At 38.2% G+C, this 15,285-nt stretch overlaps 1 protein-coding gene and 1 pseudogene across 2 annotated transcripts in view; both read right to left on the reverse strand.

Annotated features, from left to right (window-relative positions):
• RALGAPA2 (Ral GTPase activating protein catalytic subunit alpha 2) overlaps positions 1 to 15,285 on the reverse strand; it is a 431,148-nt gene that overhangs the window by 183,162 nt on the left and 232,701 nt on the right. For both annotated transcript variants that reach the window (XR_008392593.1, XM_053670940.1), the window contains one exon: positions 10,080 to 10,208. Coding sequence is in view for 1 of the 2 variants with exons in the window: in XM_053670940.1 (XP_053526915.1) it covers positions 10,080 to 10,208 (129 nt within the window). In the remaining variant the exon portion in view is untranslated. The remainder of the gene's footprint in view (positions 1 to 10,079; positions 10,209 to 15,285) is intronic.
• On the reverse strand, positions 8,352 to 9,433 carry LOC119047326 (transforming protein RhoA-like; annotated as a pseudogene).

Here is a 15,285-nt window from a genome sequence, read left to right on the forward strand (position 1 = left end):
GGGCTGCAGGCCAGTTCCCTGCAGGCCAGTTCCCAGCAGGGGACACATGAAAGGCAACCATACATTGATGTTTCTCTCCCTCTCTCCTTCCCTTCCCCTCTAAAGATAAATAAATAAAATCTTATTTTAAAAAAAAAGAAAAGAAGAGACCAGGAATTGAAGTGAACAATTAAAGACCAAATGGTAAGGAGACGGCTGCAGGACAGTAACGTCCGAGAAACCAGTGAAGAGATAGGCGGCAGCCTTGGCCCCTGCCCCACAGCACCCGGGGGCCCTCTGCTTGGTGCCAGGCACCCAGTGTCAGGTCTACCACGAACTGTTTGGGGGCTGAGGGCCAGCCACAGGGTCCTTGGGAGAAAGCTGGGTCATCAGCTCCCTCCCTCTTTGCTTGAAAAGAGGCCTGTTTGCTTAAAGTTGCAGAGAGGGGAATAAGGGAGGCAAACACAAGGGCCATGATCACCCCGGAGGAGTCTGTGGTCCCGGCTTGGGAGAGTTGAGAGTAGCAGTGTCAAGCTCTGAACCCGAGGATCACTGGTCTGGCTGGAGAAATGGGACAAATTTCTCAAAAAGTAAACTGTTTGGGGGAGCCCCCTGCAACAGCCCCTTGGCCTACTCCCCACCCAGCCTGGCAGGGATCCCGAGGTTGCTCGAAAGGCCCTGTGTGCCCCCCCATAACAATGGGAAGAATTCACACCCAAACCTGTGGGACCCAGGAAGCCTGGCTGGGCACACACGCCCACAGCCCAGCCCACCTTGATGACTCTCGGGGAAAGACAGCTCTGAAGAAGACCTGAATCCCCTGAGTGAGGCGCTGAGGAGAGGCGCCAGACTAGCCCTTAGGAGAGTGCTCCCAAGACTGGCTCAGTACACACTGGGAAGAGAGAAAGACCACACCAATCGGCCCTAAGCTTGCTACAGCCAGCGAGACCGGAAAAACCGGTTTGGCAAACTTGAAATAAACAAGAGGTTTTCTTTTTTTTTTTTAAGTAATCTTTTATTTTTTTCATTTTATTATTGTTTTCTCTTTCAATACCTTTTTCCTCTCTTTCCTTCTTTCTTCTTTTATTCCCTCTTCCTTTCTTTCCAAACTTATCGCTTCTTCCTCCCTTCTCACCCCCACGAAAAGTGAGACAAAAACTTGGAATTGCAAAAAGACCAGAGTTGGACACAAAGAGGGGGGATCCAAACAGTAGAGACAGAGACACAAATTTCACTTTGCTATTACAGAGAACCTGCAAGTTACTGCATATTTGTATTATTATATTTTTCATTATTCTTACATCTTTTAATAGTATCTTTGTATTCCTCCTTTTTCTGTATTCTTTGCCTTGGCTGGTTATATTGTATCATTTGACAGGTTTCCCCTGTTCTCTCTTCCACTGGGTATTGCTAATTTACTCTCCTTCACCTCACTTGTGTTCCTTTAGCACACTACTCAAAGTTCTATACTCCCTATTCATGTTATCAGGATAACATAGATTCTGTCATGTGATTGTAAATAATAGCTCTTCCATACAATTGTAAATACTTCACAATACCTCTCCTGGGTCTTAGCCTGCTTTACAGTTTCCTGAACTCTATTACTGTAGTGATTAACAATATTCTCTCACACACTACACCTATTTACTATCCTTTACTCTCACCTTACCTCAGAATCTGACCTCCCATAACCTCACTGCTTTCTAGATCCAACTCACAACCCTTCCCTCCCCAACAAGAGTCTTATCTTCTGCCCATCCTTTTTTAAAGGTGGCTAGTTGGGGGGAAAATCACGGTCAACACTTTACATAGCCAAAAGATCTCCTATCTTTTCTCTACTGGCTGCTACTATATATCATATATCATAAAATACTCTCCTGCTGTCTTAAACCATTTTGCCCTCCCCTCCAATTGATCAGAAAAAAAGAGTAAGTGGAAACGGTGAACACCAGGATACCCAATAGAAGAGGAAACTCAACAACAAAGGAACCACCAAGAGATAACAACAAAAGAAGGGGAAGGAGGGAGTAGAAACCACACAAAGCTCAATACAAGACCTATCTGGAAATACAACTGAACAGTGGAAACTTACTCTGTGCAAACAACTGAACAAGAGCGAAGAAAATCCTCAGAACCTTGTACACAGGAAAGAACTACCTTCAACACAACCTGCCCTCACCAGCACAACAAATTAGAATAGGTGGTAGACAGAGGGACCATCAGTTAACCAGTTGGTGGGAAGGACCCACCAAAGAAAGACACCAAAACAACCACAACTCAAAGAAAAACACAGAGTCAACTTAAAGGACAGCCCAAGACCAGTGAACTTGGGAGATCAAGGAGACTACACCACTGAATCTCACAGGTATTATACCACAGAAGTTCACACCATAAACCGAGGAAGCCGGAACAAATCAACTTAAGAAGCTGAAGCTAACAAGAAGAGTCTCACGAAAAATGGGAATACAAAGAAACAATCCCCAAACGAAAGGAAAGGAGGAAGCCTCAGAAAGAATACTAGATGAAATAGAAGCAAGTCAGCTATCAGATATTGAATTCAAAGCACTGATTATCAGGAAGTTGAAAGAGCTCGCAATGACCTACCAGAAACTACAAGGGAACTACAATGATTCACTGTGAACTATATCAACATGAAAAAGGAAAAAGAAACTATCAGCAAGGGCCAAGAGGAAATGAAGAATAGAATTTCTGAACTGAAGAACACAGGGGAAGGAATCAAAAGCAGGTAGGATGAAGCAGAAGACTGGATCAGCGAGCTGGAGGACAAGGTAGAAAAAAACTCCCATAAAGAACAAGAAATGAAAAAGAAGCTCAGAAAGAATGAAGACGGATTAAGAGAAATTCAAGACAATATGAAATGTAATAATATATGAATAATAGAAATACCAGAAGAAGAAGAAGAAGAGCAAGAGATAGAAAACCTATTTGAAAAAGTAATGCTGGAAAACTTCCCTAATTTGATGAGAGAAAAAGTCACACAAATCCAGGAATTGCAGAGTCTCAATCATGAGGAACCCAAAGAGGCACACTTTAAGACACATCATCATTAAAATGAAAAAAATCCCAAGACAAAGAGAGAATCTCAAAAGCAGTGAAAGAGAAATAGGAACTAACATACAAGAGAACCCCGACAAGGTTAGCTGCTGACTTCTCAATGGAAACACTCCAAGCAAGAAGAGAATCGCAAGAAATATTCCAAGTAATGAGAAACAGAGGCCTGCAAGCAAGGATACTTTACCCAGCAAGGCTCTCAATCAAGATAGATGGCCAAATAAAGAGCTTCCAAGACAAAAGAAGTCAGAAAGAATATGCCTCCACCAAACCAGCACTGCAAGAGATGCTAAAAGGACTGCTTTAAGGAAAGGAAGGAAAAGAGAGAGAGAGAGAGTAGAACACAGCTATGAAAAAATGGCCATGAATAAGTGCCTATCAATACTAACCTTCAATGTAAATGGATTAAATTCTCCAACCAAAGGACACAGAATAGCTGAATGGATAAGAAAGCATGACCCACACATATGCTGCCTACAAGAGACTCACCTCAGGACAAAAGAGCTACACAGACTAAAAGGGAAGGGCTGGAAACAAATTTTCCAAGCAAACGGACAGAAAAAAAAAAAAAGCCTGGGTAGCAATACACATATCAGATAAAACAGACTGCAAAAAAAGGGCTATAAAGAGAGACCCAGAAGGTCACTTCATAATACTCAAGGGAAGAATTCACCAAGAAGACATAAATATTGTAAATACATATGCACCCAACATAGGAGCACCCAAATATATAAAGAAAACCTTAGAGGACTTCAAGAAAGATATTGACAGCAACACAATTATAGTAGGGGATTTTAACACCCCACTGTCAAAAATGGACAGATCTTCCAAACAAAATATCAACAAAGATATTGTGGCACTTAACAATGCCCTAGATGAAATGGACTTAACTGATATATATATATATAGATAGATAGATAGATAGATAGATAGATAGATAGATAGAGAGAGAGAGCCCTTCATCCAAAAGAAGCTAAATACACATTCTTTTCAAATGCACATGGAACATTTTCAAAGATAGACCACATGATAGTACACAAAAGAAGCCTCAACAAATTTAAGAAAACTGAAATCATCCCAAGCATTTTTTCTGACCACAAGGGCCTGAAACTAGAAACCAATCCCAAGGGAAAGAACCCCAAACACTCAAAATCATGAAGATTGAATAACATGCTATTAAACAATGAATGTGTAAAGAATGAAATTAGAGAAGAAATCAAAAAGTTTCTGGAAACAAATGAAAATGAACTCATGACAACCCAAAACTTATGGGACACAGCGAAGGCAGTCCAAAGAGGGAAGAAATACAGGCCTACTAAAAAAGATAGAGACATTTCAAACAAACAACCTAACCCTACGCCTGCAAGAACTCAAGGAACAACAACAAAGACAGCCCAGAGAAAGCAGAAGGAAGGAAATAACCAAGATCAGAGCAGAACTAAATGACATAGAGACTAAAAGCACAATCCTAAGGATCAATGAATCCAGGAGTTGGTTTTTTGAAAAGATAAACAAAACAGACAAAACCTTAAGCAGGCTCATCAAGAAAAGAAGAGAGAGGATCCAAATAAACACAATCAGAAATGGAAGAGGAGAGATTACAACTGACACCACAAAAATACAAAGGGTTGTAAGAAATTACTATGAAGAACTGTATGCCAAGAAATTTGAAAACCTAGGTGAAATTGATAAATTTTTAGAAAAATATACCAAAACTGAATGAAGAAGAAGCAGAAAGCCTGAACAGACCAATAACAGCAGATGAAATTGAAGCAGTAATCAAAAATCTCCCGACACACGAAAGCCCTGGACCAGATGGTTTCACAGGAGAATTCTAGAAAGCATTTAAGAAAGAGCTAACCCCTATTCTTCACAGACTATTCCAAAAAATCCAAAATGATGGAAGACTCCCAAACTCTTTTTATGAAGCCAAGCATCATCCTAATTCCAAAACCAGATAAAGATACAACAAAGAAAGAAAACTTCAGGCCAGTATCACTGATGAAGATAGATGCTAAAATCCTTAACAAAATATTGGCAAACCACATCCAACAATACATTAAAAAGATCATACACCATGATCAAGTGGAATTCATCCTAGGAATATAAGGATGGTTCAATATTTGCAAATCAATAAATGTAATACATCCCACAAACAAAAGCAAAAACAAAAATCACATGATCATATCAACAGATGCAGAAAAAGCTTTTGATAAGGTACAACATCCATGTATGATAAAAACACTCACCAAAGTGGGAATACAGGGAGCATTCCTCAATATAATAAAGGCCCTATATGAGAGACCTACAGCCAACATCATACTCAATTGGCAAAAACTAAAAAATCACTAAAAGCTTTTCCACTAAGATCAGGAACAAGACAAGGTTGTCCAGTTTCACCACTTCTATTCAATATAGTATTGGAAGTTTTAGCCATAGTGATCAGACAAGAAAAGAAGATAAAATGCATCCAAATCAGAAAGGAGGAAACAAAACTGTTCCTGTTTGCAGATGACATGATAGTGTACATGGAAAATCTTATAGACTCTACCAAAAAACTGCTGGACCTAATAAATAAATTTGGCAAAACAGCGGGATACAAAGTCAATATCCGGAAATCAAAGGCATTTTTGTATACTAACAGTGAAACAGCAGAAACACAAATCAAGAAAAAAATCCTGTTCGATGTAACAAAAAGAAAAATAAAATATCTGGGAATAAACCTAACTAAGGAGGTAAAAGACCTGTATGCAGAAAACTACACAACACTGAAGAAAGAAATCAGGGAAGACACAAACAAATGGAAACATATACCGTGTTCATGGATTGGAAGAATTAACATCATCAAAATGTCCTTACTACCCAAAGCAATTTACAGATTCAATGCAATACCTATTAAAGTACCAATGGCATATTTCACAGACACAAAACAAACACTTCAAAAATTCATATGAACCATAAACGACCCCCAATAGTAGCTGCAATTTTGAGAAAGAACAACAAAGTAGGAGGGATCACAATACCTGATACCAAACTGTATTACAAGGCCACTCTAATCAGAACATCCTGGTACCGGCATAAAAGCAGGTATATAGACCAATGGAACAGAACAGAGAGCCCAGAAATAAACCCAAGTCTCTACGGTCAATTAATATTTGACAAAGGGGGCAGCAACATAAAGTGTACTAAAAATAGTCTCTTCAACAAATGGTGTTAGGAGAACTGAATAGCTACAAAAATGAAACTCAAGCACCAACTTACACTATACACCAAGATAAATTCAAGGTGGATACAAGACTTAAATATAAGCCGTGACACCATTGAAATCCTAGAGGAGAACATTGGCAGGAAAATCTCAGATAATTCATGCAGAAACATTTTTATTGATATGTCCCCTAGAGCAAGGGACATAAAGGAAAGAATAAACAAATGGGATCTCATCAAAATTAAAAACTTTTGCACCGCTAAAGAAAACAGTATTAAAATGAAAAGAGAACCAACTATGTGGGAAAACATATTTGGCAATGATACTTCAGACAAGGGTTTATTCTCCAAAATATAGAAAGGACTTACAATACTCCCCTCTAGGAGGACAAGCAACCCATTTACAAAGTGGGCAAAGGACTTGAATAGAAACTTCTCCAAAGAGGACATATAGAGGATGCAGAGACACATGAAAAGATGGTCAATATCGCTAGTTATCAGAGAGATGCAAATTAAGACCACAATGAGATAGCACCTTACACTGGTCAGAATGGCCATCATAAACAATGTAACACAGAACAAGTGTTGGAGAGGTTGTGGAAAAAAGGGGACCCTAGTGCATTGTTGGTGGGATTGCAGACTGGTACAACCACTATGGAAAACAGTATGGAATTTTCTAAGAAAACTAAGAATGAATCTGCCTTTTGACCCAGCAATTCCACTGCCGGGATTATATCCTAAGAACCCTGAAACACCAATCCAAAAGAACCTATGCACCCCAATGTTCATAGCAGCACAATTTACAGTAGCCAATAGTTGGAAGCAACCTAGGTGCCCAGCAGTAAATGAATGGATCAAAAAACTATGGTACATTTACACAAGGGAATTCTATGTAGCAGAAATAAAGGAGTGCCTACCCTTTGCAACAGCATGGATGGAACTGGAAGACATTATGCTGAGTGAAATAAGCCAGGCAGTGAAAGACAAATACCATAGGATCTCACCTTTAACAGGAACCTAAACAACAAAACAAACAAGCAAGCAAAATATAACTAAAGACACTGAAATAGAGAATAGGCTGACAGTGACCAGAGGGGAGAGGGGAGGAAATATCAGGGGAAAAGGTGAAGGGTTTACAGGAACAAGTATAAATGACACATGGATAAAAACTAAGGGGGGGTGGAAATGGGAGGGAGGTGAGTAGCACTGGGATGGTGGGTTGGGATGGGAGTAAAAGACAGAAAACTGTACTTGAACAACAATTAAATAAATTATTAAAAGAATTAGTACATGAAAATAGCAGTATGAAATGCCAGTTATACAATGTATTAAACAGCAATTTAATTTAAAACTCAGTGTTGGAGTCTTAAATTAGGCACAGAAGAAATAAGAGAGAAAAAGTAACAATATGTCAAACAAAATTCAGGTGGCTAGATACACCTATGGATTTCAATGCAAATCCTGGCAAACACTCAAGGCAATTTTTAAGAAAAATTTTCGTGTGACTTTAATTTCAAACACACTTAAACAACAATACTTTCTGTGGGGATGGCAAATATCAGTATTAGCAAATCAAAATCCAATTTTACAAAAATTACTGTATGTAGTTAGGGATAGATATATTTACTTTTTGGTAATATATATTAAGTGGCACTAATTACACTATAACTGTAAGGCAACTAACATGAATCCACAGAACTGTAACTCTGCTACAGCTACATGGAATTGGGCCTTTTCTGGATGAACACATTCTGAAAAAACTGGATGCCCACTCCAATGGTATGCCAATGAAATCTGTTCAGAAGTAAAGCTCTGAAGTGGGGACTCACCAGTGTACCTGGCAGCTGACAGATGGCAGGCAAGACATATCAGTTATGAAGTAGTTACAGAATTAATTCACAAAAGTTACCATTACTGTTTCTAGAGAGAAGCAAGAAGTTAAGAAATTCCTTGAGCTAGAAAGGTGTCAGAAGGACCCTGGCAGGTCAGGCAGGTAGGACATCATTGATAACCATGGTTGGCTTCTATATACTGGTAGCAAAATACTTCTGACTGTGATCTTAGGCAAATTATAGATAAATGAAAAAGGCCAGTAATCATACCCTAAGAGTAATAAACAGAACTTCAAAATAAACTACATGATGATTGTTCTTGCAGCAGGGTTTCACAAGGCAAAGCATCCAGATTTTTTTCCTCCCAAGTCTGGCACACAGAGCAGCTCTTGTGGCCATTTCAAAAACCTCCCTCCCTCCATCTTTGGTCTTTACTGATGAACATTCCATGTATCTAAAAGCACCAATCCTGTTTGCTATATCCCTGCCTTCCTCCGATTTTACTGGCTCCTGCTTCATCTTGACTAACTCCCATCTTGTGTGCTCATCATTCCAAAGATCCTCCTTGTTCCCAACCAGGATGACAGGCATGCTGGGACACAAATGCTTGACTTCCAGAGTCCATTTTTATGGGATGTTTTCTAAACTAACACGGCTGTCAATGGAAAAACATGTCAGTATAACATCGGTGTCTGGGTAGGAGAGAAGCCTCAAGTGATCATAATCTTTCTGCCCAGCTGTGTCCCACAAAGCCGACTCTACTTCAATATCTGTCACACAGTTCTCAAATATTGTAGGTGCATATATCTCTAGGAACTGGTCCTTGCTAAAAACAATGAGCAAGCAAGTCTTGCCACAGGTTCCACCACTAACTATCACCAATTTCTTCCAGATGGTAGCCATTATTTACAAATGTGCTGTAAGATTCACCATCTACCTGTGTGGTAGAAGTTGTACAAAGTGCCTTGAACTTCTGATAAAAGGCACTCAGACAACGCTCCGGCTCTGGCTCCCACCTCTCTGCACTGAGGATGCCTGTCAGTGGGTCACAAGCTTGGAGACAAGGGTGGGTGGCTGAGGAGGGGGCAGTAGACTAAAGAGAGAACCCACAGAGGATGGCAGGCGGATGGTAGGGAGTGAGAGGGAGCGAGGGTGGGGGGCAGCAGGCCAGTAAAGCTAATTTTATTTAAACCACTTGAAAAGGAAAAAAAATGAATCTGAACGGTTAACTGTTATAGTAAGTACAAATATAAGAAGCCCTTTAAGCTTAAATGTATGAGTGTCCTCTCAAAAGGCATTAAGATATTGCCCTAACAGTGGAAGTTAATGTGGAGATTGCAAATAAATTCTTTTTTAAGCTCTTAATACCCATTTAGTCAGTCCACGTGCTTCCAATTTTTCAGTACAAGAATTCTGCACATTAGTAAAATATATATTCACTTTATGGTTAAAATGTTAGTGTTCTAACATTTCAAAGTATTTTCTACTAGACTTCTAATAACTAAGACAATAATGAAAAAATGTTGATAATGTACACTTAAAATTCTATCTTTACCACAGACATCTCTTTATGTTCTAACATTTTAAGAAAATATTTCCTACCCGACTTCTAATAAACAAGGCAATAATGAAAAAACATTATTGATAATGGTCACTTAAAATTCTCTATTACATACATATAAGTCTGCGCCACCATTTACTAGAATGCTAATAAAAGTCTAAGAGACAAGTCCTGCTCATGACTGTGTATGTGCTGAAATATTAGTGAGGATATGATTTTTCACACTCTGGCCTTTTGATGAAACGCCTTCCCAATACCAGTGTGTCATCTTATCCTACAATTTCACACATCAGCTGCCAGGGCATCTATCTGAGAGCCCAGTTTCACATTGCACTAATGAGTCAACACCTGTTAAGAGTGGAGAAATCTGAACCTTGTTAGCAATTGTGAAGCCTCCTGGGAGCTTGGATGCTGAGCATTGTCATACTCACCGCCAGCATGTCTGTACCGAGAACCCTGGCAGCAGCCATGATAAAATCCCCCACCAGCATTGAAAAGCCAGGCAAACCCAGGGAAAAAAAACGGGGTGGACAGTGCCTTATAATGGTATTTAAGATATCCTAAAAGGGAAGAGAAAAAAACACAACTGTAATTTTCAATAACAAAATTGTAAAGGAGTCAATTAGTCTCTACATGACCACTGTAAGATAATCTAAGAGAACACAGATCACAGAAAGTTCTCAGTAAAGGGGGTCCTTGGAGATGAGTTAGTCCAAGGGCTACTGTATCCATTTTACATATAAGAGAATTGGGACACTAAACTTTAAGATGACTTGTCCAAAATCTAAATTGTGGCATTGAGCCTAGACACTTCTTACGTCTTCCACCTAAAGGTGAGCTCTCTGGACAAGTTACAGAACTGTTAAGGTAAATATACAAATAAAACCTTTGAACATCTATCACTTTCCATATTCTTCAATTTCCATAAGTTAATATACTGTTACATTAAAAATCTTACAGCAGGCAAAAAGATGGAAATTTTTACTCTTTAGGTAATTTCATGGGTTAAACTATAGTGCTATGGTAGTATTGTGATTAGTCATATTCTAAGGTCAGGTAGTTGGTGTGGCTGTCAGTATAAGTGTGATTGTGAGGTCTAAGTACAAAGTCCAGTAGTAGCCTTTTTTCACAGTGTGCAGTGCAAAGAACACCAACTTCCCAGATACCTGGTAGTCCTGTGTTTGGAACAGCCTCTCACTGGTGACTGGATAGCTGGCCCCTGACCACCAGCTCTGTTCTGAGGCAGTCACCCATTCAGCTTGTGGCAAACCAGACCAGGACTCCATCGGACAGTATTCATGCCACCCATGGTCAGACCACATCTATGAAACCATCTGTGTAAGTGTGTGTGCTTAAGGGGGATCAATAAGAAAACCAAAAACTACTTTTATGTAGTTCTAGGCAATGCACATTAATCAAACAGGCTAATGCACTATACCTATGTTACTAATAGTTGTACAACCTATAGTCAGTCTGAAAATACAAAAAACAATTTCGTTTATTTTCTCAGATTTCAGTGTGGCTGTTTCAAAAATCCTTCAAAATAATCTTAATTTAATTTGATTAGAGCAAAGTAGTAGCAATATGCTGAATTCTAACATAAGTCTTCTGTAATAAAAATAACCTCACTTCTTATCTAAAAAGAGAATTTTTTGCTCATAAAAAGACAATTTTTGTTTTCCTTATATACTGGACTCATTTTGTTTCTACAAATTTCGCTGTTTATATGCTTAAATCAACTGTCCAATGCTTACTCTATTACAGCTCATATACAGTAAATAGTTCAGCAAGTCCTAATTTAAAATTTTAGAATTTTAGCAGACTTTCACCTCTACAGAAAAATAAATATACAGATAAAATGAAGGAAGGAAGGAAAGAAAAACCTGAACCACTTCTTCCAAGTTAATGTTTAAACCTGCTTTAATCACATCCTTTGATACACTTTAGGGTCCATATCAGCCAAGGCAAACATTCTAAGGGGCTTAGCAGATGGATGCTGCAGTTTAAAAACTGTGTGGTAAACTCATGCTCCAAGAGGAACAAAAGATCCACCTTCTTCATAATTAAGCCTCTGATTAATGCCCTGGCTCCCCACCACACACCTGTAATTACTCACAGAGGTACGCATTGTGCTGGGCCTTGTCTCAGAATATCAAGCATCAAGCTATCCAGCAGCAGATGGAAGCACATTTCTGTTGACATATGCTACAATGAAAGGATTCGTGCAAACCTGGCTAGCAAGGTAGCAGAATGCCATGCATTTGAAGATTAATAATGCAAACAACCATGATGTTAACTTTATTATGTTTATAGTGTTAATTCCATCTGTTGAGATAGGAACTAAGCCTTGAACACTACAGATTTTTAGTATCTTTAGCCCATACTTAAATCAAACAAGCCATTTTCACAACTGGAATTTAGAATTTTAATTTAAAAATGTTTTTTCTGGGATAAGTTTATGGTAATTACGAATGAAATCCTTTAATAAGCTAACACCAAAATTTGTAAAAGAAATCCATTCTGTTTTATAACATTCATATGTACACAGGCAAATGATCTGTAAATGGGGCATTCACAAAAAATTACTAAGTTGGCATTGATGCTAAAGACAGCAGAAATGCATGTAGCCAAGGTAAAGTCACACAGTTCCCCGTACCCCTGGACCCTGGCCAGTCACTTCAATGGAACCTGTTTCTATGGGCAAGAAGACTAGAAAGACAGAGCAAAATAACAGATGGCTAGCCTACCGTATCCTGCCACCCACATAAGACAGAGCCCCAAAAAGAAGCAGAGCCTGTGCTGCAGAGGTCAGTTAGACAGGATTGGAGTAAGTTAATGTGTGGGTTAAACAGAAAAATATATGGCCAGTCCGCCAAATTATGGCCATGTGCCTGCTTATTTTGCTTATCTACACTGAAATGGAGTAACCCAAAGATTTCACCTTTGTGGTTAACATTTTAAAATTAGGAATAACTTTGTGGTACTCAAGAGAGCTGTATATTCTCAACAGAGGGACATCCAAAAAAATGTTCCACTCACTTCTAGTAGACTCCTTTCACCTTCCCCTTAATACATCAAGATCATAGCTATAAATGGAATCTTTGGAAAAATAAAAATCTCGAGACTCTGAAATTTTCTTCCCAGTCGCCAGGACTGTACATATAGATAGCACAGAACACTGCTTCCCAAATGCCTAGTATTCACGTATAACCTCATGCTATTGTCATGTCCACATCCAAAGTGAGTATTATTTGCCCATTTTCAAAGTACTTTTTTGAACCTAAATAAAATTATTCTGGAAAACCAGTATCCTGTGTTGTAAGCAAAAAATACCCAGAAGAGTCAAAGGACTGGAAGGAGGCCCTTATTCCCACTGCACGATTTGAGGCTATTCAGTATCACCTCCATTGTGACCACCAGTGGGAAATGTCTCTCTAGAACAAAGACCACGAGGCGTGAGTTCAAGGGTTAGTATATGTGATCCTTGAGTAGATTGTGTCATGCCTAGAGCTTCACATTTCTCTCCCATAAAATGGGATGATTTCCTTTTACAGAGCTGTTATCTAATGATATAATAGAAGTGAACACATGCCTCTGTACAATAAAAAGGGCCATACAAGTGACAAGTAAAAAAAAATTTTTTAATAGGACTATGAAAGATTTTACTTTCTAGAATTTACTTTGCAAAATTCTATGAACTATTGTTTTGACGACATTCAGAAAGAACACTCAAAAACATTTCAAAGTTGGCACAAATAGTGTCTTAGATTACATTATCCCAGAACTTAAAAAACTGTAGACATTAATGCTTTCAAGTAATATCCTTAGCAAAGCATTACAACAATTAGCCATAATGTTTACAGTACGTGAAAGAAAAACAGGAAAATGATCTTTATGTATTTCCTAGGTTCCATTCTTCTTCTATTTACCCTATACAAGTGATTCCAGTAGCAAAAAAATTAGTTTATTTTTCACACTCTAAGCAGACTAAAAAATAAATCACTAAGCAATAAGCTCAATGAAAAACAGGAATGGTTTACTCTTGAAAATTCATCAGTTTAAAACACAGACAAAACTCACAAGCTTTTCAAGGGAAATAAAACTCATTTTTCAAAATGCTGTCATATAGTAAACAGACCACAAAAATAGTATTTTTCTCTTGTTTTTTGCTGAAAATCCACACGCATGCTACATACTGAGTGTGAAAACTAGACTGTAAGATGATAATTGTGAATTTTCAGCTTATCGAAAGATTTCAGGTTTATGAGAAAGTAACTGGTGAGAACATCTGTCTCTTATCACTCATCTTACAAAAAATCAGGTAATTCAAATAGAGGCGTGTTGTTTCCTCTCCTCCAAAGCACAGTTCTATAAACACAAACCACATTCGGCCTGGTAAATGAATCGCTTTAATTGAATGCTATGTACACAGTAACTGGAAAAACCGTAAGTGATAAGAAAAAACATATGGTGATGGCAACAGAAATTGGTTTATTCATTTTGCATAGTGTGGTTTCTTTAGTCCTCGTATAATTGACCTTTAGAACGATAAATGTGTAAAATAATTTTGTTTATTATGGTTCCAAACCTTCCAACAATTACACAAAATGAGAATTTTAAAAGGAAGGGTTCATTCCTGAAGCATTTCCATTGTTTACATAATTGCACAGCTATAATTTAGTGCTCGTGTTGTTATGGAAAATAAAAAAAAGGGCCATTACAGACCATTTCAATTCAAAATATCACACTGTGGTGTCAAAAATGAGGCAAAATGTTCACTTTAAAATAGTTTAAAATGGATTAAACCAGTAAACAAAGAGCATTTCAAAATAGTATTCTATGAAACACAAATGTTCAAGAAGTCCCCATCCTTCAAACACAATTAGAAATGTTGCAACTGTACTTTCACACCAATTACACATATATTATTCACTTAATATTTGCTCATGGCCCAGCAGATGATGGTTGTAACATAATAGCCAGCCATCTGTCTCCCAGGCTTTTCTTAGGGAACTCAGGCCTGCTCCTCAGGAGCAAACAGATCCGGTTATTCCACCTAAAGTCATTCAGACCTTCCAGGAGGCCAAAGAAAATTGTTAAGAAATTAAAATCTATGCATACAAAATCACTGAACTCCTCCTTCAAGTTTTTAAGAAAACCAAAATGCTACACAATTAGTAATTTAATCATTTTTTTCAGATAAGATACCTGTCTTTTATCTAGAAAATTCTATATGAAGCTCTTGTTTGGTCATAGGGGTAACATTCAGATCTGCTTATCCCATTAATCTGGTTAATAAAAAGGTGTGACTCATTCCACACCCACGTGGAATTACTAACTATCAAAAACTTTGAATAGAAAGTGGTATTTTTAACACTAAACCTAGATACAATTTAAGTTTTCTTTAACAATTCAAAAGGCAGCCATAATTCTGCAGTACCTAGAGAGCACATTTCTAGGTATGATTTATGGCCTTACTGGTAAAGCTCAGAAATGCTCAGTGACCAAAGGTTTTAGTTAAGCAGAAGCACAGATCTGAAGAGCCCTTAAAGTCTCAAGGCTTGTTTCTTCTTGCTTCTGCCAGAGAGTCTCAGTTCCCTCACATGCACAAAGACATCCTTTACATACCACAAGAGG

The sequence above is a fragment of the Artibeus jamaicensis genome, unplaced genomic scaffold (assembly GCF_021234435.1).
Source record: "Artibeus jamaicensis isolate MK-2021 breed Jamaican fruit bat unplaced genomic scaffold, CSHL_Jam_final contig_65, whole genome shotgun sequence".
NCBI lineage: Eukaryota > Metazoa > Chordata > Mammalia > Chiroptera > Phyllostomidae > Artibeus > Artibeus jamaicensis.